The sequence below is a fragment of the Lissotriton helveticus genome, chromosome 10 (genome assembly GCF_964261635.1).
Source record: "Lissotriton helveticus chromosome 10, aLisHel1.1, whole genome shotgun sequence".
NCBI classification, from domain to species: domain Eukaryota; kingdom Metazoa; phylum Chordata; class Amphibia; order Caudata; family Salamandridae; genus Lissotriton; species Lissotriton helveticus.
In genome coordinates, this window is record NC_136071.1 from 255,848,739 (window position 1) to 255,876,009 (window position 27,271).

Sequence of the window (27,271 nt, forward strand, 5' to 3'; positions counted from 1 at the left end):
GCCCAACGGTTTGCTTTGTTGCAGTTCCCGCCGGAACTCGAGCAACAGAGATCGACAAGACCAGCTTCCCTCGACTCCTAACAGCCCGATCCACAGTCCCAGCGAATCTGAGACCCGTGGAGGCGACGTGGAGCGTGGAGCCGACCATCTTGGAAAAACTACGAAGTGCTGACCGTGCAGCTCCCGAGGCTCCCTCGAAGATGTGCATTGGGGTTTGAGAAGCCCCAGCCCGAGCAGCTTTTTCACCGAAGATCTCCCCTCCACACTCACTGAGTGCTGCGTGGGGCCCTTTTGCATTTTCCTGCTCGACGCGTTGGTCCGGTCGCTTGCCCGTTGGCTAGTTGCCACAGTACCGACGAACCTTTGAAACTACACTGCTAGTCTGGTTGCTCCAGACTGGCCCTCGCTCCCCTGAAAAGGAGCAACCCCTCTGACCTTGCTGGTCCGAGAAAGAAGCGATCTTCCAATCCTGCGTGGGTTGCCTGTTGATTCCAATCCGGAAACCGACACCGCCGACAGCGAGAGCCTTCGTGGGACAGCTCGTGATTTGATCCTGGTCATCCTCGATGCCCCCGAGTCCACGTGGCAGCGGAGACAAGCTTCCCGTCAACCACCTGATTGTGCCCGACATCGCCTGGTTCCTTACTGGTTCCTACCTGGTCACTGGCTAGTGACCCAGACTCTGTCCCCTCTGCTTTCAGGTACTCTACATCTTCGATCCACCCTTGGATCCAACCGGACTCTTCTCTCCTGGCCGCCTGCAGCATCTTCATCTCCAGGTTCCATAGAACTCCACGACGAAACCCGACACACTTTGGCACCTATGCACCCGCTTCCTGTGGGTGAGGTAACTCATGAACGTCGGTGCTCCTGTAGTGGTTCAGACCTCTAGTGTCCTAGTTTAAAGTGGTTAAGTTCTAGTCCAGTCGGAAGACCTCTAAAACAGTAACTTTGTAACTTTTACGCACCATTGACTTTGCATTGGTGCATGCGTGTGCTTTTAGCGCTGCACCCGATTCCCGCGGGCTACTCCCGTCCTAACTGCTGTTAGTCCAGTGTAGTCCCAGCGATTCCCAAGGCCACAGGCCTTACCACAGTTCGAAAGGTGATACTAATACCACTTTTTTGATATATGGTTTGAGTGGCCACCGGCCTCATCCATAATTGTGCAACTTTCATATGCTATACTGTGCTTTTGTTTAAACGCTTGTGCTTCTATACTCATAAAGAGTACATGGGATTATTCTAGTAATAAATACATATATTTTTATAATATATAACTTATGTGATGTCCTTTCATTTGATATTACAGGATTGCATATGGTAAAACAGCTGGCTTCACATGCCCTCTTGAGTTTAGCCTGAAGGCTGCTTAGTCCATGCTACCATTAGGATAGCTTGTCTTTTAAGGTTGACTTACAACCATCACCATAAGGGATTGTTTGGACTGATACAAGGTGCCCCCAGAATTGGAGACATCATACACCAGGCCAACTTCTCACAATATAGGTAAGGTAAAATTCTACTGGGAGGCCACCGGACCCCGGCGTTTTATTTCGGGCCATACTTTTGATGGCTACCCGTACCTCCCGCACCTCAATGTTCCGACCCAGCAGTTTTGCATCTTCGTCCCCTAGTTCCGGCAAGTTCAGACCCCCCGTGAATGTCTGCAAATCCTCCATAGATGGAATCACTCGGCTACGGTACAACTCCGTGTAGTAGTAAAAAAATAGTTCATTAATCCCTTGCTGATCATATCGGGCCCTTCCCCTCTGGTCTCTCAGCTCCAGTATTACCGAGCCACACCGAGCTGGATTAGCCAGCCAGGCCAAAAGAGCCCCCGCTTTATCCCGCTCCGCGTGCGCCCGTGTGATATAATTTTTATAATCGAAGCACCGCAGACGTTCTACATTCGCTGCAACTGCTTCCTTTACTTCCAACAATTCGTCCTGCTTATCCGGATGCTCAGGGCGCTCCCTCTTTAAAGCGCGCAAGCGCTAATCATCCCTTTGAATGTCCTGCAAGAGGACCCTCCGGGTCCCCGCCATCGCCGAAATACACCGTCTTCGTACAGCCGTTTTACAGGCGTCCCATTCCACATTCACTGACCCTGCCGTCCCCTCGTTAAGCTGTAAATAATCTGCAATGGCCAAAGCTATGGTAGTACGGAAGACCTGGTCTTCAAGCGCCTCCGGACGTAATCGCCATGTGGGAATTCTAGGTCGCGGCCGCGACCATCCCAGTTGAGCCAACAATGGATTATGGTCTGAGATAGTGCAAGTGAGATATTCGCTACGGCAAATTTCTCCGTGTACATCCGGGGAACAGAGAAATGCGTCGAGCCAGACATGCAAGTCGTGAAGAGCAGAGAAAAAGGAGTAGTCTTTAACCAATAGATGCTGGACTCTCCAGGTGTCTATCAATCCCCAAGTCCGCTGCCAGGTAGATCTTGCCACTGCCAGCTTGTGCGCTGGCGCATTCGGAAGAGGGGGGTGAGAGCGATCTAGGTCAATATCTGTTATACAATTAAAATCTCCCCCAAGAAGCAGGGGCCCAACCAGTACTGACGCCAGTTTGCGGGATAGGAGAGAGAAGAAGGCGGGTTGTTCCACATTAGGTGCATATAGACATCCCAGTGTTAAGTCTCTACCATCTAACTTCCCCTGAACCACCACATTCCTGCCTTCAGGATCTATCAATTGTGAAGTGCATTGGAAGGGAACCCCTGCCTTTATACAAATTAAAAAAATCCACGCATTCGTGGAGAATATGGTACAATAGACTTGACCCCTCCAGCGGCGCTGTAGAGCACTGCCCTCTTTTGCAAGGAGGTGGGTTTCCTGAAGGAAGGTCATATGGATGCCCCTACGTATTAAAAATGAGTGTACCTTATGGCGTTTATGCATGGTATGCATACCCCGTACGTTCCATGTCAGACAAGTGTATTCTAATGCAGGACCCATTGTTGAGAGTGATGCAGGTAATGATCTACTCCTCCTAACCCCCCGACACGTCCGGGTCCCCCCAACCAAACCCCACAATTAAAACATCCCCAACTCCCCTTCCCCAGGACAGGCATCCAACACGGCACCCCCATCCAAACAAAGCAATAAACTAAGAAATCTATACAGTGTGGGCTGCTTGGAACGTCAACTGAATAATACCAGATTTCCTCCCAATCTCCTTCCCTTCTCCCAGGTTGACAACTCCCTACTCAGGCCCCCCCTCTAGGTGCAGGCATTGTTCTCATGTATTCCCGCCTCCACTTGGGGGCAAGGATCGGAGGTCCAATAGGCAGCACAATCAATCCGTAGAGTAAGGCACAGTGTCCATGCAACTCTGTCAGCCAAATACTCCATCCGCCGTTTGTGGGGTAACATCAGGCAGGTCAGTCTCTGAGAGTCCGTGGATGCTGCTAGAACTGGGGCTCAGTCCTCCACTCTTCGTGCGCTCCGAGTTATTGCTGGCCGGGCTAAGTTCTCCATGACTGATGGCCGCCACCACAAAACTGCCTTATCCCGTTCATGGCGCCAAGCCGTGGGGGTCATTGGCCTCTTCCTCGACTGCGCAGTAGGGGAGCCATTGCGAGGCGAGGCAGCTGATGGCGAGCGCGCGCCAGATTCCCCTCGAGTTTCTAGCCAGTCCCAGGCGGCCTGCGGCGTGAGGAAAAAGTGCATACCTCAATCAGCAGTGACGCGCAGCCGAGCCGGGAAGAGCATCGCGTAGGGAAGATGTAGCTGCCTTAACTTTCGCTTCACCGTTAGGAAAGAGGATCTTTGGCGCTGGACTTCTCTGGTGTAATCAGGGAAGATCATTATTTTGCTGTTACCAATGCGCAGATTTTGTAGCTCTCTGGCTGACCGCAGGATATGGTCACGGTCCCGGTACTGCTGAAGTTTCACCACTATCGGGCGCGGTGGAGCCCCAGGCCTCAGCGGTCTGGCCGGTACTCTGTGCGCTCTCTCCAGCGCGTAAAAGGGGGAAAGCCCCTCCGGTGCCACTTCGGTTTTCAACCATGTCTCCAAGAATGGAACAGAATTGGATCCCTCTTCCGGTTCCGGCACTCCGACTATACGGAGGTTATTGCATCTGGAGCGCCCTTCACTGTCTTCTGCTTGCACCTCTAGTACCCGCACCCTCTGCACCACTTCCTTCAGTGTTTTCTGTAAGGCACCAACCGTGTCGGGATGTCCTTCATGGTTGTCTCATTGGTTGCCACTCTCTCCCTGAGTTTGCGATGATCATCCTTTAACAGGGACAGGTCCGACCCAATGGAGTCCATTCTCTTCTCCAGAGCCTCCCTCGAGGCCATGATGGCCTGCATAATGTCACCCAAAGAGGGGTCCTGCTGCTGCGAAGTAGTTCCACTCCCAGTTGCAGAATCCTCGCCTTCCATGGCGTGGCCCGGGTCGTCTAGCCGAAGGACCTCAAACCCCTTCTTCTTAGTCACTCTGCCCATCTTGCGTGTTCTAGTGGGTGCCCAGCCGCTCGTCGTCCGCTGTGCACGGTTCTCCACGGGGGGACAGTCCGTGAGTTCTCGCCAATCTCGGCCAGTTCCACACCAGGCACGCTGTCAGGTCTTCTCCGTCAACAGGACCCAGGGCTATGGCTTGCCTCGTCCATCCGGTCGGCCTCACAGGATGTGCACTCAGGCAGCTGATGGTCACAGCAAGCAGCCGTCCGCTGTGCACGTTTCTCCACGAGGGGGACAGTCCGTGATTTCTCTCCAATCTCGGCCAGTTCCACACCAGGCACTCTGTCAGGTCTTCTCCGTCAGCGGGCAGTGCGAGGGTTCTCAATAGTTCTGCCCCCTCAGCTCCGCATCTCAGGCTCGGGCTCGGTCCCCTGTGGTGTTGACATGCGGTTCCTCACCGCTGTCTGCAGAGACAGTCTCCCTAGGGTGCGTCGCCCTCCCGCACACTAACACACCCCGTGGTCCCGAGTCTCACAGCCCCCTCACCTCACCTCGGCTCCGACCCCGCAGCAACAGGCCCCCAAGGCTATGGCTTGCCTCGTCCGTCCGGTCGGCCTCACAGGATGCGCCCTCAGGCAGCTGTTGGTTGCAGCAGGCAGTCGTCACTCTCCCCTAGTGATGGGGGGGTCACCGGTGTACACGACCCAGCAGCAGGGTGGTCGCTCCTCAGGGCTCCTCAGGGGTTAATTCCAGCCCCACCGAAATGGAGACCAAGAGCACACTCGGGCCTTCGGGCTCCGCCATCTTAGGGTCAGGCACCACCCTGACCTGCCGCCCGTGTATCTCGCCAGTCCCGCCAGTAACAGCAGCGCTGCCCCACCTCTAGCAGAGTGTAGGGCCGGCCCGCTCCGGCTCAGTTATCTCCAGTCGTCACCGTGGGCCCCCACTTCAGCCAGCGCTCGGCAGTCAGGCAGTTCGGCCGGCGACTCCGCCCGCCATTTTGTGGTCCCGCTACTCCAGCCGCTCCAAGCAGGGGAAAAAGGTTCTTGTGTGCGGTCTGTGGGGCCCACAGCGCTTCCCGCTTCGCCCCCTACGCACCCCAGGCCTTCCGATACATATATCGGGGTCGGGGCCCGAATTCAGCACCAGGATAAGTTCGGGAGAAGGAGGAGCTCCGGAGTCCTGCTACCGCCTACATCGCCTCCAAGCCACGCCCCCCCCAAGCAAAATAAAGTTTGATGACCATGATGATGACTCCCATGGTGCAAAGGCAATCCACGTGGGGCCCTGGCACCAACTGGTGCTAGTTACCCTCCTTCCTCCGAGATTGGTTCTGACTTTGGCGGTCAACAGGCAGGGCCGGACTGGCCGTAGAGGGCAAGGGGCAATCCCCCGGTGTGCCGCACGGGTGGGGGCCGGTTTTGGGCCCCTGGGGGCCTTTTTTGTTACAGGACCGTTTTTGCAGCATAATCGGCCCTGTAACAAAAATGGCCGAAAACCGGCCCTGGCGAAGAGCTCTGCCCCACCCCCAACACCAGGGGGTGGTGGTGGGGGGCCGGCCGAGCACTTTGTCAGGGCCGGTTTTGGTGCCCAGTCCAGCCCTGTCAACAGGAAAGGAGAGGCTAAAAGGCTTTGTACCCGGGATTGTTCGCAGTCTGAATAGATTTCTATAGAGAGAAGCTCTTGCATCTAATCTAGCCTACAGAATAGCTTTCACCCACACGCAGCCTGTTGCCACATATCTGAAGTTTGCTTTGGGAGGATGACGAACTGTATGTTTTTTTACAGAAGGTCTGCCTCCATTTCAGCCTGCAAGTGGCAGCTGCTACATATAACTCTAGGAAGATTCCGCCAACTCCCCGTCTACGCTAGGGAGCATCCAGTTCTACCTAAAGAAGATCAGGCAATCCATCCCAAAGGTACTCTCACCCACTCACCAAAGGAGCATCAGTCACCGAGGAGGAACCCAGGGTCTGAAGAATTGTTCTTTACAATTGTTGGCGGGATTAATGCACTTTATTTTGCCATTTCACAAATTTCAATTTAGTTTTCATGCCTTTCACTCTGAAACTACATTGCTGCCAGCCTGACTAAATCACAGTCCTCCTAGTCCCTTGTCAAAAAGTCACCTGGAGGTTTACCTCAGGTTCCATTACCATTCATCAGCAGCGACAAAGTGACTCTGGCACCTAAATGTCATCTTGCTCACTGTGTGGCCTTTGACCAGGAGCCCCCTTTTCTTGGGTTGCCCAGCACATCCCATTTTCTGTATGCCGCAACTTTGCAAAACAACAGTCCTATCTTTTGAGTATAGCAGTACACCCGTTGGCTGAAACTCAAGAAGGATCTTCCTTTACCATGCCACTGTATATAGTTAGTTGTTGCGATTTCATCCAGGTAAAAGAAATACTTTGTGTATCGGTATTTGCAATTTGGTACTCTTTTTGCAATTGCTTGTGTGCAACAGTAAGGCTACATGTTATCGCTCTATCTGCAAGCAATAAAATGTCAGAACTCATAGGTGAGGCAAATCACGTACACAAATCCACACATGGATGTGAGGATCCCTTTACATATTTCCCGGGAAGCGCTTACACCTTACACTCAGTTCACATCACCTTTCCTGGACCAATCACCACCTATGGGAATACAAGTGGAAAACTAATCATCCCGATTGAGCCATCTTCCTGGAACATATATTTCCTCTCTTTATGCATGCAGCTGAAAGGAACAGCAGAAATATTCCCGTTTCAAGTTGGCATTTGCCCCTTTTGCTCTTTACTATACTTTATTGAAAATTAGTAAAAACGTAACCTCACAAGAAAAGTCAGAAGCCAGTGTTCATGAAGTAACACAGTTCAATAAAAAGCAATTCAACCGGTTGGTGGGTGGCACAAGGCCCACCAATGTGTTAAAGTCTTCCTTTTGAGCCAGTCTTTGCAAGATTCTCGGAATTTGCTTGACTGCTGAATCAGAAATATTCATTCAACATGATCGTAACAGGTCCTCTAAGCACCAGCATTGGCACTCAATGATGTCTAGTGCAGATCCTTGTTGCGGGAAAAGTAAAAATCAACTCCTCTGTTTTTGTGTTGTTTCGGGGTGTAGGGCTGTCCTCTTGGCCTTCTGCTTGATGACCCTCGGTCATTCTGTTGATAAAAGAAAACATTTTACAACACAAACATATCCCGGAGTCACAATCCAGCAAAAACAAAGAAAGACTGATTATTACCAAAACTAACCAAAATATTACAAAATTTGTACGGATTCCCATCACTCACCAGTCCCGGTGACATGCTTCATCATCTGGGTCTCCTTTAACAGGGCTACCACTCCACCCTAGTGATGGAGGAGCCCAAGGATGTTTTAAGATTCTTGTACCAAACAGATGTGAGTAAGATGTTAATGTGTCGAGTGTATGGGAAGGAAAAGAAACCAATCATTTTTATTAAGTTTTATTCTTCATAAATTCGACCTCACCTACATCCAACCATTTATCCTGGAATCCCCCTAGAACAACATTCTATGCTGCTGCCCTTCAACGCCCCTGCCATTCTACAGGGTTCCATAACCACTAGACCGTAACTCTACACATTGTCGCCATTACATTAAAAAATATCCATTGTGATACATATATAGTAACACAATTATTATTAATCTCAGCACCAATAGGTACCAAATGCCAACATAAGCATTGGATACGTATACATTGATTAATCCATCCATTCCCTTCCATGTTGCGCCGGAGTGGAGAGAGAGTTTCGGTACTGTGTGAATGGCCACAAAAATCTGCCTCTGGGTGGCCGCTAATGTACAAAGGACCCTGTGGCCTTCTTTATATTTACACCCTACAATTGGCATCAGAGCATGTGTCATCAGTAGGCTGATTAAATATTCCATACTTGGTTTTAACATCACCTTCAACCTGAGCAGTAACTAATTGGTTTTCTCTCTTACTCACTTCTGGTCAGCATCTCATTTAAGAAGCTAATATTCTCCTAATTTACCTGCACGGATACCCCAGTATACAGGGCATCCATCTCCAGCAGAGCACTGTATGTGGATGCCTGAACTGGGAGTCATGGTCTGACTAGAAGTAAATCCAAGCCCCCATTATATAGAGATTTTGGGCCTCATTACGAAGTCCACCCGATAACGTTGCAGAAAGCAACCGCCCGACCTTAGATTGGCAGTTCCAATCGAACTATTACAATGCAACCACAAACATGCATTTCACAATAGAAGCTTGTGCGGCAGGCAGAAAAGGCCCACAGCACAAGCTTTCATTGAAAAATTTATGTTTTGAGACACCTCACGGTGCCTACCACACGGTGCAAGGAGGTTTAGGGGGGCACCATAGGTGCCCTCAGGCCAAAATGCAAAGGCCTAAGGAGGAAGGGGGCCGTGCTAGGGCCCCTAAATGTCACTTTCCACAGCCTTTCCATTGTCAGAAAGGCCAACATGAAACGGCTATCTGAAAGTTATCCAGACGGCAGAGCCACCGTCATTAAGGGATTATGCAGCTTTACCGACATGCCCCTTGAGCCTGTTGGAACCACGTTGCAATCCCCCTGCAGGTTTAAACTCCGACCGCCGTCATCCTAATATGGCGGTCGGACTTTAAATCTACCATGTTAGGCGGAAAACCTCTGACCACTGGCTGGTTGGAGGTTTTCAGCCCGACATTGTAATCAGGCCCTTTATCGGGTACTACGTACATTCCAGCATTCATTTAAATCTGGAGCATCCATATTTTCAATTATGATATAGCTAGTACCTACAATGATAATCGGAATCAGGGTTCGTTGTGCCCGTTGTTGTAGCTGCACAAAACAGTGTGACAGTAAAGGGTATTTATTTGAAATCATGTTCCTACACATCTCAAAGTATTACAATATGGATGATTACACAGTTGCGATACTGGTTAAAGATTTTCTGCAACTAACAATGGAGTATTAGCTAAATTTTGGCGACATGGCTTCCTCAAAGGACAGCTGTTTTCCAAAAGGGATGTAGATGTTGCTGGCACCATCCCTTTAAGTGTATTTGTGTAAAACAAAGTTCTAATTATTTCATCAGAATCCACGATTATGTATTTGTGTGTTGCTGCTTTCTGGGTCAAGGGTATTCCTTATCTTGGCATTCCCTAGTTCAAGGCTCAAGTTGTGTTTTGAGCTAAGACTGTTTTTTGAAATACTTGGTGCTTCAACTCTAGGCCATTCTTTGGCTCAGGCTGCTTTATATGTAGGGTTGTGGCATTAACCTCAGGTCCCAAGCAGCCAACTTGGGGTTTACCTCGAGGCCATGGGCAATCGTATGGTTCTTATCAAGATTTCTTTCAGTTTGAGCCATTTTTATGTCCATACGATATATATGTTGAAATCTGGTATCTGCTTTGGAAGGCTAAGGGGTTATGGCTAAGTGTAGAGCACTGTTAGACCTTCCTTTTTGTTTTACAGGCAACTTTTGGGAATGGCGTGGGGGGCCTTTCTCCAAACCAGTAACAATTGAAGGGCATGGAATTGTTCTGCTTTGCAAAGCCTACCCATATCCATCTGCAAAGCCATATTGGCTTTTCCTCTGTGAAAGTTCTTACCCTCTTGATATTTTGTGCTAATGTGGTCGCTATGACAGCGACACCAGATACTGTAGTGGTCCTTCCAACAAAATTGTGAATTGTAGTTGGGGCAATATATAAATAGAGTATTTTCCAAAGCTTTGTATCTAAATTTGTCTTGAATCATTCTCAAATTGCCTAATCATTTTAGTCAAGTCCTGGATAGCCTCACTGCTGAGTAAGCCTCCTCTCAGTGGTTAACAGCCCACCAGATTCCATCGCTCTTCTATGCGGGTTCCGTGCATGCCCAGTTTTTCACCCCTTCTGAGTCCAATTAAAAATAAACCTAAGGTAGAGTTTCAGTCTTTATCCGGATGCAATGTGTGTACTTTGCCATCATGCAAAAGTCCAGTAGTAACTTATGCAGTCAAACTCTGCTCCAGCGACAGCCAAAAAAACACCATTTAGTGGCAAATTATAGCAATAATAATTTGCTAATTAGGCTTCCACAAAATATAAAAATGATGCCTGTGTGACCTTAAGCAAAATGTTTGCCCAGTGTAAAGAAAACTCTGCAGGTATCCCCTCCTGTCCCAGAAGCCTCTATCACAAGGACTGTGTTAAATGATTTGCAGTGACTGAAACACACGCTTGGCTTCACCATCAAGTGATCACAACAGCTGATATTTAGAAGAGTAATTTACACTCACCTACCTCTGAGCACAAGCTGTCCCACTCAAGCTCACAAAGTGGTTCAAGAAAGCACTGCGTCTCCGAAGAAAATGAAACATGACTATGCTGACAGGAAATGTCAAAGTGCCACATCCAAGTGGGTGTGGGAGACAAGGTTTACTGAAAAGAAGTGTGGTTAACAATTCTGACTCCTATTTGTACTCTGCCTCCACCCTTTTATCTTTTCTAGCTATCAATGGTCGCCATATTTACAACTTCTTGGCTGAAAAAACAATAACCAGGAATGTTCGGTTCTTCATGGTTTTTTGAGGGCAACCACTGTCTCTTACTGGCGACAGTGGGAATTTCAGTGATAATGAATCCAAATGGGATTCTCTCAGTCAAGTTGCATGTTGTTTTGTGAGCACCAACTATATCCGTTCCTGCCATCCTTGCTCTGTGTCTCAAGCTTACCATTCAAGGTCCAAATGGATGATCAATGTAATAAATTAAGATAGAGTCATGCAAGCTCTCCTAATTAGCCAAAGCCTTTTGATTTTATTAAAATGATGTATATAATACACTTGCTTCTAACCAGCCCTTTTTATCCATTGGTCTGTAGCTGTGTCATTCACATTTTCTTTCCACCCACTACAGCATACAGCATGGGACAGTGGGTCAGCTCACTTCCGCCACTGACTAGCTTCACTGTGAGCTACAACATTCTGCCTTTCGTCAAGGAGTACATCCAGATGGCAAGGAGTACTTTTTGAGAGCAAATAATATTTTTGCTTTTAACCTGTGTTTTTATAGCTTGATGAGGGACCGGCAACTGCCCCAACAGTAAAGCTTCGCAAAATCGACAACAAAACAAGCCTTTGATAAAGCCAAAAGACTTATAGCCAGCGTTAAACCTATTGCTTTTTCCAAATCATGTTTGGCGTGTATCAGAGGTGATGGTACAGTTGACTGCCAGACTCTGGAAGGAGGAAGAAGAACAGGGTATGAAGCAAGTGGGTGGTGGGTGGGGGGCAGACTGAACATTGCTTTCCAAGGGACTCAGTCACAGCGTACTGTTTTGCTGTTCGCAGCGCCGCCCTTTCCATCCTGTGTCCCCTATTCTGGTCTCTAATAAACAATATTACACGGGTGGCCCCAGCATGCTTACCCTTCCTCCTGCGACTGTCACAAGCACAAGACGAGATATGGAAGAAGAAATGAAAGGTCAATGGTGGTGGGCCCCTGTGATGTGCAGGCTGGTACCAAAAACTAGTTTCAACTTTTTATTGGAATATATTTTTCCGCATGGTTTATTTTACTGCGATAAGATACTTACAGGTTTCTGATTGATATGTCTACTCCACTCTGGTGCGGTGATGATTGGCAGTGGATAGGTCTCGCCAAGAGACACATTGGCATGTGCCAAAGATGCAGTACTGAGTGCCCAGGGCGTGTGTACGTCTCCTCCATCTATAGCTTGCAATTCTGGAACCCAAAGCCTGATGTAATCTCCCTGCATTAGAAAACAAGGAGGAGGCAGGCATGTCATTCCAATTTCACCTTCTAGTTGAAAGACATTGTAGTACAATTGTAAACCTTCAATGCAACCCTGGGAACCTGTCATCATGTGAAGGATGTTCATCAATAGAGGCCGAATTTGTTCTGTTTAATAAGTACAGCCCTGCCCACCATGCTCAGGCACCTGCTTATTTGAAAATAAGCAATTATCCCTCCGGCGTTACCAAATATCTGAAAATTACCACAGGCTGCCCAGAAATGCAATGAAGTAGGCGAGGAATTTCCAAACTTTAGAATGTAATACTTTTTTACTCCTACCTTCATGAAAAATAATGATGATAGTAAAAATATAAAGCATTTAGAAGAAAGACCTGGTAAGCTTTATTGTATCTTGCAATTTAGGTAAAAGGTTTCCTTAACATCCAACTGAACAGCACAGTGGTACCTGTTTAAAGCCCTTAGGATGAAGGAAATCAGAGATGTACCTACCAAAACTGGCATCTGTAACTGTACATTCCATGTGATTACACTGTGGTCAACAACCACTTTTGAATCACAGGTGATTCATAGCCAATGGATTAATATCAGAGCACTCCTGAAGCTCGTGCTCCACAATAAACTACAAACCAATTGTGGTTTTCTCATCTCTATGGTTATGATCTTTCTTTCGGTTAACACTTCTATGGTTCTCATGCATCATATTTTAGAATGCTTATATGTCATAGTGTTGTGGGTCTAGATCTGTATAGAGGCGATTGAACTGGGAACCTGGCTGGGTGGGATCTTCTGTTGAGAATAAATCTTCTATCAAACCTTACCTTTACCTGGAGCCTGCATTCCTAAATTCCACACCAATCTCTTCAAACTGTATCTGCCTAAGCATTCCACAGACCCCTCGTTCCATCCTTCTTTTCTATGCGTGTTATACGTTCTCATTCCAGTGATATGTAAAGTGCTCCAATGCCCTTGTGGCCAGTGCACTAAAATGGGTAAAAAGGTTGCTGGATTCAAAATCTTTTTCGAAACGAGGGTAGTGTGATCCACCACAAGGACTTTTTTAAGTTGGGCATAACTTTGTAAGATTAAAAAAAACACAGTTGCTTGCAGAGGCTCTGGATCTGGGATTTGTGAGGAGCATTAAAATCAGTAGTGGCTGGTGTTGTGGAAGAGGTGTGGCGGGTGGGAAAGGGACTTTGGGGGGACAAAATACAAAAATAAATAAATAAAAAACTTACCAGCAGTCGGCCGCGTTACGCTCTTCTGCTCCTCTTCCTGCAGGCACAGGCTCCCAGACTCCACTACGGCTAATCCTGACGCTGCTCTCATGTCATGAGAGCAGCGCCAGGATTGACCTGAGCGCTCTGGATTTGTGCTCCCAGGGAGACTGGGAGCCGGTGCCTGCTCTCTCCAACACAGCAACTCTGCTCGGGTTGGAGAGAGCTTCAGTGCGCATGACAGTTTGGCCGGCCTAAGATGGCCGGACAAACAGTCATGTGCCCTGATCACAGTGTAGTACCACTCCTCCTGCGCCTGTCATACCCCATGGCCCTGCCTCCAGAGACTCGGCTGGAAAGGAAACATAAAACGATAATAAAACGTATTTATTGTCGTTTTATTTTCATTTCCTGCAGGTTTTTTTTTTTTTTTTTTGTAAAACATATTTTTATTGTATTTGTTCAAAGGAAAGAGGGAAGGGAAGAAAGGGGGAAAAGAAAAAGAATAGGCGACAACCCCGCCACAAATCCCACACAGGGGAGTGTAATATGCTGTGAAATGAAATGCAAAGAGCAACCCACAACAGTACAAGCTTCATCAGATAAGGGTCAATCACGACGCTCGTGCCTCCTCAAAGGTCCGCAAGAAACTGTCCAGGAGCAGTAAAAGAAAGGTGCCTGAAGCCATAGAAGTCCTGAGTTCCCAAGCTAAGCAGAGTCGCAACTATGGATAGAAACAAAACCCCAACTGGTTCTCCCCCCACCCAATTTCCTGCAGTTTTGAGGCAGCTGGCAGGAGGGGGGACACTCCTCCGCCATAGCGGAGGAGCGGCGGCTGTTAAAAATTTACAAACTGCATCTACAGTGGGTTAGATGAAGTCTCTTGGCAAAATCAGCATGCTTTTTAAAAAGGCTGGACTGAAAGAGTTCTGATCCCTTGTTAGCGTACAGGCATGCAGCTCCGCCAACGGCCTCCTGCCCCCCCTGTTATACCACTGAGAAGGACTGTCCCATCACACTTAATAAAAATGCATTTTAAAGAACTGTCGGATTTATGGGTACTCATTTAAGGCTACAGGAGACAACACTATGTCAGACTTTCAGTTCCTTCAAATATACATAGCACGTGGACATTGATTGTGGAAATAATGTATTGACGACTGGCTTTGGCCTTCAAGGATTGAAGGCACCCACCCGAGCAACCATAGTCTATCTTATCTAGGTCTTATCTACATCTTTACTGCCAAGTACCCATAGAAGTGTCACTCCAAAAGCTAAGATTCAATGCCTGATTCACAAAGATTTTGTTTAACAAGTCACAAATCTCTTCCTGCAGATTTCCTACCAGGCTTGGAAGAGATTTCTGATGGTACAATTTGGTAATATCAGCAGAGACCACGTTTATTCAGATCCGGTCTGAGGCACGGAGATGTACGCAAGCTTTTCAAGCAAAGTTCAGTCTCCATTAATCACAAACCTTACTAGCATTACAGATATTGTGATTTGCTCAAATCTGGCTTACCTTTTGGTAAAGGCGCTCTAGGGAAAGAGAATGGGAGTTTCAGCAACCTCATTATTTGAATGCCACAAGGTACTCACATTCCCATCATAATCCAGGCCCTGTTTGATCATGTTGAACTTCCTGTTCTCTCTTGGATCATTCCCGATGCCAGCACTATACAGCCAGTTCCCATAATTGCTGCAAACGTCATAGTCCACCTTAAAGGCATATAATGCTTTTGTTATATTACATTGAAAAACAAACAAACCATTAGTTACAGTGATTGCAAAAATTGGACTAACATTGTTTTTACAAATACAAATTAACCATAAATTTGAAATTTGTAGGCTTTGTTTTGGCACACAAAAACAACGGAATTATGCCTTTTGATCTGGTGCCTCCTTTAGCTGGATTAATTTGTGTCACACTATCATCTAGATATGGCATTTCCATCCATTTCTTCAGCATTTTTCATGATAAGCAGTGACATAGCATTCAGAGTAAATTACGTGATGCTCCATAAACACATACAATATTCTGTTCCATTATCAAATCAATAATGTTAAAAGGAACTTTTGAAACAATTGATCAAGTATAGCAAAAAGCAAAAGACTTGTCATGAGAAGTCCAATAGCCGAGGTGTATATCGTATATGAGATGGTTTGTTAGTCTCCCTGCTGCTCAGCCCATAATCCAACTGACATTCACAGGCACACTAACATTCCAATGCACACCCATGCACCAACATTCCATACAAACACTCAAACTGGCTGAACAGCAGGTATAACACATCTCCCCTTTTTACAGAAGAATAGAACAACATTGCGACTACCAAATGAAAATCTCGCAATTTGCATAAGAAGGGAAAAGGAACATGCATGAAAACAAATTAGATGCCAGAATGATACGTAAGGCCTATACCCAAGAGATCATGCACGTAAAAGCAATAAATAAAAGAGCCACAATATTGCGAATAACAGATTGACATAACACAATCTGATAAAGAAACAAGAAAACAAGCATGGAAACATATTAGATGCAAAGATGATAAACGACCACGCATGTAAAAACAATAAATAAAAGGGAATAACAGATGGACGTATCGTACCAGACCATAATCCTACTGACACTCACATGCACACTAACTTTCCAATGCATCACCATGCACCAACATTCAACAAAAACACTCATACTGGCTGAGCAGCAGAAATAACAACACTATAAACAAAAACAAAAGAATGTATTCTGTTATGTCAGGAGGTAAAAGGTTAAATCAATTGTGAGCACGATGTACAGAGGCAAAGGGCTTGTGTGTGAGGTGATGAAAGGTAAAACAAATTGCAATGTCAGTGGGTGAAACGGTAAAGCAAATGTGAGTAGAGCTCTGTCAGCCACAAAATTCATAGTGAGAGATGAGCTAAATGTCTTGCTGAAAACGAGTCATGCAAAAGAGGGCATGTTGAAATACAACACTGTGAAACATGAAAGTACTGTTCTACATCCAGAAAACATGGGCTAAGGCAGCAAAATACCTGGTTTACCCAAATGGAATATCAGTTGAGGATTAGATCTGTTTTGTTGGGTTCAAGGAAAAGAGAGAGAGACAGAGATAGAAAGAGAGAGACAGAGAAAGAAAGAGAGAGGGATTTCCAGACCCTCTATCTTTCAGCTATCACCTACAGAATTGAGACTGTCTTTGAACCTGGCTGGAGCCAATACACCACACGGTGGAACTTTCTAAAAATCTTTTGTAGCTGGAGACCTGTAATTATCACAGTATCACTGGCAGTACTTTTAAGGAGCGGATGCAGCTTCCCGTCAGTGTTACAGTTTTTCACATTACAAAGAGACGCTAAACCCAACACGGGGTAGTAATACTTTTGTAATCCAGGACTGGAGTATCTCACTGCCAGCTTCCCAAGGTGGTGAGGTGCCCTCGCCCCGGAAGGCTGCAAACTATTGTTGGGTATCTGCAATGGGCAGGGCACTCTCGAGGTGAGAGAAGGGCATTGGAGGTATTCTTGCAAAATGCTGTAGAGATCCAGGTCAGAAGGTCCACTTAATTAAGTTAATTGCCTATGTTGGGACCCAAAGTAGAGAAAAACGTGCTGAGAAGATGCAGGATGGAGTGCCCCATCCTCAAAATTATTCCTTTCTGAGTCAGGATGCATGTGAACCCTACTTGCAACCTCGACAGCTCGCCAGGACTGACTGCTCCAATACTGGGACAGGTGCCAGGGCAGAGCAGTGGGGCTGGATGTGATGCTTGGAAAGCCTGGTACAAGCAGCTGTGGAGAATGAACTCCATCTGTTGCCCAGGTGAAGCTGTAACTGCTTCACTGGTGGAACTGGCTGATCTAGGAAAAGGGGGGCTAGAACCAGCTGAACATTGATACGAAGGACTCCCCAGATGGTTACCAACTTGGAAGGTAGAGTGCGATAGCTGCGCCCAACTCCCACTGGGCAGTAAATGATGTCATTTAAAGTAAGGCATACCTACTACATTTTGTTTTATAAAGAAAAATAATAAACATGAATGTGAGTCTTTTTTTTTTTGTTTGTTACACTTTTCAGGCTATGATGTAAAGTCAAAGAAACAACCCTAAGGGAGCCATGCCTTCGAGCTGAAGAGCTTACAGCTCGAGCACAGAGTGCTTTACAAACATATGGTAAGCTCTCTTGGGGTCATGGATTTGTTGACTCGGGAGAAATACAATTCTCTCATTTTGCTGGGGGCTGCTGTGCTCCCTGCAGGCCTCCAGAATGTTATCGAAAAGCTTGGTGGTGCCCCTGTCTCTTCTAGGGACACTACCAAAATCATAAAAATACGACTGCACCGGACATTATGGGGCGCTTCTTGCTGGGGCATCACCCACTACATTAAAAGAAGGGCAACTGTCCAAGAACCGGCGCCACAGACTGAGGTAGAGTGCCAGCAGGCAGTAACAGGTTAACAAAGAATAACCAGCATGTGCAAAGTCCACTCTGAAGAAGACGACCACCAGGGTGAATCAAAAAGCTGGTGGAAACTAATGGCAACATATAACCAATTTTGACAATCACACAATGTCTAACCCATGGAAGCTTGAGAAACAGATAAGAAACCTGACCAATGCTCCATGGAAGCTTGAGAAACAGGTAATACACCTAACCAAAGCGCTAGACGAAAACTGGGAGTACAGAGCATGAAGGGAGCAAGCTCAGAAAGGGGAAAAAAGCCCCCAGCATTGGATGACAGTGCAAAAGCAGCAGAAGTACATAGCTAAACAGAACCTCGCCCAAGAAAAGGGAGGAGGAAAGGAGAGAAATTAGTCCGCCACATAGAAACAACTATGATACGAAAGGCAGAAGTGGGATACAGAGCTGTGAGGGAGAGATCATTATCCCCACTTAGGAGACTGGAGAAAACAACAGGAAAATAAAATGAAACCTAGCCTCCTATGAAATAAGGATACAAACACATGGATCCACACAATCAGAGGGACTGGTGTTTCAAGGGGAACAGAACTGAAAAGACAGAAGACACAATAGCAACCCCACGGGTACAATGGCAGACTATATAAAATCCCCTGTAGGAGCAACAGCAGTGGCTGTAACCCAATTAGGTAGCTAAGAACACCTAAAGGGTAAAAACAGATACAAGAATACCATACTGCTGAAGATTAACAGCTTTAGGAGCACGATAAATAGAACAGGCATTTGCAATGCAACAGGTCTCGCATTTGCAAGAGTTTGAGCTATTGGCATTGTAAATGACAATGCCTTTTATTTATGCAGTTTGAAAAGCTGGAAGCGGTGCTTAAATAAGCACTTTGTACTTCTAGTCCATGCTTACGAGAAGCAAAGCTGGCAGTAAAAGAGGCACAGTTATTGGCAGCTTTGCATCTCGTAAGCAAGGACTATATGTACAAAGGTTTTCAAAACACACAAAGAAAATGCATTGTCATTTGCAAAGCCAATAGCTCAAACTTTCGCAAATGCGAGACCTATTGCATTGCAAATGCTTGTTAAAATAGGAGGTTAATTAACGAAAAATTCATTTTACGGAAAATTCCACAAATGGCTTGCAGGGAGACGAAATAACGGAATAAACTCAAGAAATATAGATAGAAAAAGAAAAGAAAATGCTAACAGGGACAAACGTGTGCCCGAAGGCAGTGTAGGGGTCTTACTTTCAAAGGACTGCCTGATGCCCGGATTGGACAGGCACAAGATCACACGTGTTTGCGCATTTGCGATCCTGCAAAGGAGGCCTCAAATATCGAGACACACGTGTCCAAGTATACATATATGAATATTATTATTCACATTTTAGGCTAACAAATTGTCGTGCCTTCGAATAAGCCGCATTTACGTCGCACGTGGTTGGCCCTTTGAATGCCTTTCTGTGCGCACGCATCCAAGCTTGATAATATTGAAAATAATAATGGCCGCGAATGCAGCTCACAAAATGAAATGAAAGGGGCTCTTGGCGAACAGCTTTACTCACACTGCTCGGTGACCCTTCTTGGCGGCTTAAAGTGATAACTTTCACTCTTCTAAACCAAAGCCACCGAATTTAGATTAAAGGACAGATTACCCCACAAGCAGTTTCTTTGCCGAATTAGCGTTTTCGTAGCACGTATCGGGTGTTAGATTGTGGCACTAAAATCTGGAATTACCTGCTGAAGGTTTTAAAGAAAGCATAAGGCGCAAATTTATAATGACATCACTGCTCACTGATGGCATGAAAGGGGGTTTACAAGGGTCCCCATTTTCCACATAAAACACAATTTATCGTGATTCATTCCTGACCATAACTTGGCAAAACAGCTGATAAATGAACATTAGAGAATTATAAATAAAGTATGGGGCGGTTTGTTTTAAAATGTATAATTTCCGTCTGCAGCTTGTAAGCAAGTGCTTTACACTTAGAGCTCCCCACCAGCCCAGTTGCGGATGAAAGAACACAATTGAGGTAGAATGAGTGTGAACGCTGGTGCACCAATACGAGTTTTTCACTATTGGATCGTATGGAATTAATGCCAAAGCTGGGTCCGCGGTGCTGTCTGTTCACAGCACACAAGGGTGGGGGCAGGCGGGGCCAGGTGTGCGCACACTGCAGTGCAGAGGGGGTTCGGCTTTAATAGCAGCATTTCAAGCAATTTACAAAGAGTGAGACTCCTCATGAGGTCAAACAACGGAAGCGTCTTCTTGTGGAAAATAACGTAACGCAAATAAAAAGGAAATAAAAAAATGGGCGCAAACGAACAGAGAAGAAGAGAAGGGACAAGTTGTAATAGAAGGAAAAATAAGCAGGTAATTAGACAAGCATTGGCCGCTCGGGTGCGTGTGTGCGCGCGCGCAGTCTGCTCTTTTTCGAAGCACACACTCGTGCCTGTGGCGCTCCGCTGCGCACTCCCGCAACCTGTATGCTGCCAAAAGCACGAGTATGTGCTTGGAAAAAGAGCTGTAGGACGGCTAAAGGTCTCCTATGCAGCGCATACGCGCTGGTTAGGCGAGACCTGACAAGGGATTACACAAAAACGTGGTACCCAGGCGCATTGTGAACTAGGACGCCAAAGAGATGCATATGGCATAAAGGCATTAGAGAAATTAAATACACCGTAAGGTGGAGGTGGATTTGTGGAACCTAGACCTGATCCAGTAGGAACACAGAAGATCAATGTCCCACAAGAGATGAAGTCAAAGTACCTATAAGGAATACTAAGTGTATAGTACTATAAGGCATACAACATAAGGTCCCCGAAAAACAGGGAACACGGCTACAGTGCATCCATACAACATAAACAGAATACACGCCAGAGAGTAAGTACTCTGATAGAAAACATCAAGCGGCAAACAGAAGCTGTAAGAACAGTCTCCCACGAGGCCGCAAAGTAAGGTATGTACCAGATGGCTGGAAACTAAACCTGCCACTGACAGCATCAAAGAGAGAAAAGCACCAGCAGGAACACCACACTGGGTGTAACCCTGGAAGGGAGAGAAGTACTTCACCCTATGAAGTCTGATGGGAGCCTAAACAAGGGGAAACAAATTGTCCCCGACTAACCTAGTACAACAGAGTTAATACTTAGTACCACCATGACTATCTCTGAACCAGCGTAAAGTCGAGTCAGCATGCGTGCAAAAAAGGGAGTCACAATCAAAAGGCATGTCAATGAAAGTAGTTTGCACAGCCTCTGAAATTTTGGATGTACGCAACCATGCACGCCGTCGTAGAGCTATGGAAGAGGCCACAGCCCGACCAACAGAATCAGTACCACATACCACAGCAGATGCTAAGTTTGGCAGCTTGTTGCCCATCTCATACCAATGGAACAAGAGCATTCCGGCTTTCCTTCAGAAGGGAGGGCAAGAGGCACTCCACTGAGTCCCACAAGGCATGGGAGAAGCGGACAAGGACACAAGAAATGTTCAGAGATCACAGCGCAGAGCTAGAAGAAAACAAATAATGCCTATCACAAGTGTCAAGTTTACTGGCCTCTATTTCTGGAGGGACAGGAGGGATAGCATCAATATTGTGGGTGGCTAAGGCAACCTGTGCCACAAAGCTCTGAGTAGATGGATGTCTAATGACATAGGCTGGATCCTCCAGGGCCTGGTGATGCTTGTGAGAAATAGAGCGATCCATAGGTAGCCCTGTTTCAGGTTTAGCGCAAGCACACAACAAGATATCAAAAAAGCATTCGCTATAAGGAAGGGCAGGCTCTACGTTAGACTGGTCAGGATGTAGAATGCCACGTAAAGGGTTCAGCAGAAGGAAGTTGCAAATCCAATACAACCAAAACTCGATTGAGCATGTCCGCCAGAGGGGATCTCACCTCCGTAGCCAAACCAGGAGGAGACAGGAGGCTGGAGAAGATTTGAAGCCACTGGCTTCAGCCAAATCAAGTAACCAGCTAGACTGTACAGGGGGTAGAACCATGTCCGAAATGGGATGGGGATACACCACACCCTTTATTAGTACCTCCACAACCATGCTCCACAGAAGGATAAACCAGAGGAAGGGCTCCGGAGAGGAGAGGAGAGGATAAGAGTCTGTAACGGTCAACTGCATCGGCGCCACATCCGACGCCATAACCGAAGCCGATCGATGCCAAGAAGGCGACGACTCGACATCGGAAGGAGCGTTGAGGGATGTTGACAGCACCACTATCGGAGCCGGCAAACAAGAGCCCGACGCTGACATCGGAGTCAGCAGACCAGAAGCAGGAGTTGAAGGTAGTAGCCTTGACGAACTGAGCACTGGCATCGCTACGGTTCAAAAACTGGAAGTGGACCTGAAGCAGAAGGAGAACCCGCTGGCAGGGACACAGGCACGTCCTCATGCACACCTGTGGGGCCCAAGGGCGCTCCAGAGTAAGGTGACAACTCAAAAATAGAATGAACAGATTGATAACATTTTCTCATCTGGGTCAAGGTCACCCTGGAACCAGGATAGGTGGGGAGGGGCAGGGCAGACTCATGCCCGACACTTCAACAGAAGAGCAGGCACCAGAGGCAGGCGACGAAGCTTGGAGGCGCAGCGAATTCCATCGCCTACGCCAAGACTTACCTCTTGATGTCGAAGGAGAATGACACATGTGGGAGTGGCTCCTAGAGCGGAAGCGCGGTTGGTCTGCAGAATGCATAGGGGACCGAGGTCGATGAGAAGGCTTCAATGACTGTGACATCCAAGCTGCAAGGAGCTTCATGCGACGTTCTCTTCGCACCTTCAGTCGGAGCTGACAACAAGAGTCACATTCGTCATAGTCATGGTGCTCACCCAGACACCACATGGAAACTGAGTGAGGGTCCGTGGCGGACATTTGTTGCCTACAGGACTCACAAGGCTTGAACCCCATAGACATTGAAAAAGAGTACAAAATGGCACACTGCCCCGGCGACGAAAAAATGTCAAGTAGGCCGAAAAACAGGCAGAGGAACAGCAGTTCGGATCCATGTTGCTAGAGGGGAAAAGAAGGAACTGACATCAGCGCGTCGGGGAGGGCATATATGGACTCTGTTGACTTCCTATTTGGGAGGCAACGTCGCTACAGAGTCGGTCGACACCCTCTACTGACATGCAGATGTACTGCTGAAAATTCTTTGCGATCCAGTCTGGTGCTTGGAAAGGATTATAAGATAATGAATCTGAGGCTAGATGTCTGTCAGATATCCATGTTTGCAATCCTGCCGCAGAGCATCGAGCACTTGAAAGTAAAACTTTGCTGTTTGATTTAAAACATACATTTGAAAGAGGCAGAATTGGGCTCTGTGGACACGTTCACCAGAGAAGAAAGTAAAATCTTGATTGGTTTTAGTATTTTCGTCATCCACTGTGATAACATTTTCTATACTGTCGCCATTGGTCCTTTCTGTAATTCCAGAAAAATCAAACTTAATTGCAATGCGAGTGCCACTCTGTGTCCTTGACCTTCCAAAACAGGAACTGTGCAGTCAGTTTCTGTACACTTGCTTTCAAGTACACAATATCCCCAGGCCTATCCAGGGTCTGTTCCTCTGCTCTACCACTTTCTCTGAAACTTCTTAAAATCGGATCAAATTATTTTTTACTGCTGATGGTGCCCATTTTGAATTCCTGTGGTACTTTGGAACTTTCTCAACTGGCAACAGTGGTATGTTGCCAGAATATCATGGGCTAAATATTGTTTGACATTCATATAGTGTCCCAAATATGGTTTACAAAAATATTACCTCATTGGAGTTAATAATAGAAAATCTACAACCAACAGAGCAATATTTTAATAATTTCATTGAGAAACAATATTTATTTAAGACGATATTTTTGTGACTGATATTCTGACATACCAACCGGTACTTACATCTCAAAAATGTTTCTGTGGCCCTAAGAGAGGTGGCAATTTGTAGTATCTTTACGGGCTAAATTTGACCCCCATAAAATTGTGACGCTTTCTGCATAGTTCAGATCCAAAATGCCTATGATGTCTGTTGGGGACGGCTGACTTTATACATACAATCTGGTCCTGTGAATGCATCAGGCACTTCAGGAATAATATTTCTAATATATTCCAGCAGCAGCCCCCCCACCCTCTATTAGTGCAGAGGAAACCCCCCTCCCCCGCTGCCAGCGCAGCAAAAGAGAAAAATAAAACGGTAAAAAAGAAAATTACCTTTTTATTTTTAACTGTTCCCAGCCTGAGCAGTGTTTGGGGGTGGGTTACTGCTGCTGACTGGCATCAGGGGAATGGTGCTCACTCCACTAGTTTTCACCACGCAAGTCACTTTGACCGGCCGTCTTGCGACGGCCAGCCTGTCTTGCGCAGTGTAAACCTCTTCACCTACCTGTCTCAGATACCTCGGTGGAGAGCAGGCACAGGCGTCCTGTGCCTGCTGGAGCGTGGAGGCAGCCCGCTCCAGCCAATCCTGGCGGGGCTCTCATGCTGCTCATCTGCCGCATGAGAGCAGTGTCGGGATTTGCAGAAGGGGGTTGCCTGAGGCTCCATGAGGTGCTGTCACGCTGATGGCAGAAGAAGGAAGAATACATGGACAGATGAGATGAAACACGGGTAAGTACTTTTTTTTAAATTACCTTTTTGGCCCCCACCGGGTTTGTCTCTCGGCCCCCTCTACGCCCCACCAGTGTTGGGGTCACCACCCACCACTGGTATATTCTGGAAGGTATTTGGCCGACCAATTGATCTAAATCCCATACTGGCGTTGTTGAATGTTCATAAAGAGGAGGGATTTTCACGAGCCGAAAAGTATTTCCTCAGACTTGGTTTGGCACTGTGTAAAAGAGACATTGCCCTGAATTAGAGGAAATCAGCACTCCCTAGTATAGTTAGATAGAAAGGGGGGTTGGATACCTATTGTTTACTGGAGCTTCCAAAATATGAAGCTCATGGTTGTCCTCAATAGCACCACAGGATTTAGGAGAAATGGACAATTTACACAGGAGAGGAACACTGAATACCCAAGACTGTGGAAAATGGCAATTGTATCTGAACAAATTGGTCTTAACAGATGTGCGGCTGATGGGTGTCAGCAAAGGGTTATCTCTGTTCACAGACATTTTTATATGTACTGTTGACACAGTAGATGGGTAAATGTGCTCCATGGTGTACTTTGATTCTCAATTTTTTGCTGCATTGTTTTATGAAAATAAACTGAAGATCAAAGAAGAGATTTAAAAATGTCTCTGTGAAACCTCATTGTAGTAAACAATTGAATAAGGCCTGCATTCACTGCTGTCAGTCCAATTTTACAAAAGATAGTAAACTGAAACAAGATCAATGGTGGTTGGGTGTAATATGAATGATATTGCGGGTGAGGTCCCATGCATTGAGAAATTTTAACAGTGAGGGAAACCTTAAAAAATGTGTAGACCTTCAGTTCCGCAGCAATATCAAGGCAGTCATGTCCTTTCACTGTATATTGAGACATATGGTGGAGAAGTCTTATAGATAGGCTTGCATAGACTTTTGTGTATTGTTGGTATACCACATATGTGTCCAAAAACAGTCTGAGAGGTTACAGAAAGAAAAAGACTCAAGTTGCGCTCTTACCAGCAGGTATTCAAACCATTCTGCTCCCATTCTCCAATCCAACCCCAGATCTTTGGTGAGGAAGCTGGCAACATTCTGTCGTCCTCGGTTGGACATGAAACCAGTCATAGCCAGCTCTCGCATATTGGCATCAACAAATGGTACACCAGTCCGACCCTCTAGAAAAAGTTGTGACAAGGACTTAAGTAAATGGGAGATAACAGAGTTCTAGTGACGAACAAAAAAATACTCCACCATTTCCATTTTACACATTCAAATAAAAAAAAATCTACTTCTTTATTAGAAAGAGTGTGAGTATTTTCCATATTTAATAAAAATCTCCAACACCAAATAGCTAAATAATAGAATTGATGCTACCAACAGGAATATTGAGTTGTCATCCTCAACAGTACTTTCACATTCAAAACTTAAGATTATGGCAGCAGTTTCTAAAGGACATCGGTGGTCACTATGCATCTAAACTCATGCCTCCATTGTTATTCAGCCTGAAGAGATGAGTATTTGCTTTACAAACAGATGGTATGATATTTTAAAATAAGTGAAAATCCGAACAAGTTTGATACTCTGTTGTTTGCTTCCTGGGTATTCATGTTACCTAACATTTTTTTTATACTATTTATCTGAAGGTCATTGCTATTTCAGAAAATATTACATTTCTCCAGCTGAACCAGTACTACCTAAGTGTGTCTGCTTCCTGGGTATTCATGTTACCTAACATTTTTGTTATACTATTTATCTGAAGGTCATTGCTATTGCAGAAAATTATACATTTCTCTAGCTGAACAAGTACTACTTAAGTGTGTTTGCAAAATTAAGGAGAAATCATTGAAATAATAATAACAGTTGAACTGTAGGACGGCAAGCTCTCACTAAAATAAGTGAAGCAGGCAAAAATGGAGTCAGTATACAACACTGAGGTTGCTGAAGAAGATAACAGATGATGCCGCTAGGTACACACTACTTCATAATGCTGGAAATGAGGTGTACCAGATTTTCCTGATGCTGCAGAACACATAGCCAGACACAATCTTTACAGTGACAGCAAGGTCAAGATTATGATAACTTTACTACTCCTAAACTGAGAAAAATCCCAACTTTAAGTCTTAAAGTTAGGATTTTTCTCAGTTTAGGAGTCCTAAAGTTAGGAGTCCTAACTTTACAACTCCTAAACTGAGAAAAATCCTAACTTTAAGACTTTCGGTATTCACAGAAGGCATTTAGGAGTCCTAAAGTTAGGACTCCTAACTTCTGTGAATACCGAAATGAGTAAGTGCCTTCTGTGAATAATAAAATGAGTAAGTACCTTCTGTGAATACCAAAATGGTAGTAAATTTAGGATTTTGTCTTAAGTTAGTTCTGTGAATCGGGCCCTACTTGAAAAACAGAGGAAATTTGAATGCTATCTTCAACACCAAGAGAGAATACCAGAAGAACACTACAGACAATTATTACTAAATCAAAGAAGAACAGTCGGACATTTGACTAGGATCTGATAGCAATCAATAATCTTTATTCAATGGTGCTGTCAATGTGACAACACTGGTATATAGCGGACAATGACACTTGAATGTCTTTTAAACCCAACACGAGAGGTACCAGACGTCTATACATGGGAGCCTATGAAGTACTCACTCTGTGAAAAGACAAAACCAACAGGTCTTGAGCGAGGTAACGACGGAGAGTGCGTGGCCTCCTTCACTGTGAGCAAGTGCCAGGTGAGGTGAGGTTTTTCCTCCCTGCAATTCGGGAGAAGATTTCTGACTCCTTATTTTTGGAGGACAGACACACTTATTGAGGCTTTCACCCAGTAAGTGTATTCACGTTTTTTCTATATTGCAGTAGTACATCATAGGTCCTGAAGAA

At 45.9% G+C, this 27,271-nt stretch overlaps 1 protein-coding gene across 1 annotated transcript in view; it reads right to left on the reverse strand.

The window, feature by feature from the left end:
- Window positions 1–6,411: 6,411 nt before the first annotated feature.
- The window catches only part of LOC144786229 (cryptochrome DASH-like), an 88,704-nt gene continuing 67,844 nt past the window's right edge, over window positions 6,412–27,271 (reverse strand). The window contains exons 11-14 of the mRNA XM_078665262.1: window positions 25,409–25,566; window positions 14,975–15,094; window positions 11,980–12,156; window positions 6,412–7,563 (exon numbers count right to left, since the gene is read on the reverse strand). Of these exons, the coding sequence (XP_078521388.1) occupies window positions 7,453–7,563; window positions 11,980–12,156; window positions 14,975–15,094; window positions 25,409–25,566 (566 nt within the window). The 3' untranslated portion in view covers window positions 6,412–7,452. The remainder of the gene's footprint in view (window positions 7,564–11,979; window positions 12,157–14,974; window positions 15,095–25,408; window positions 25,567–27,271) is intronic.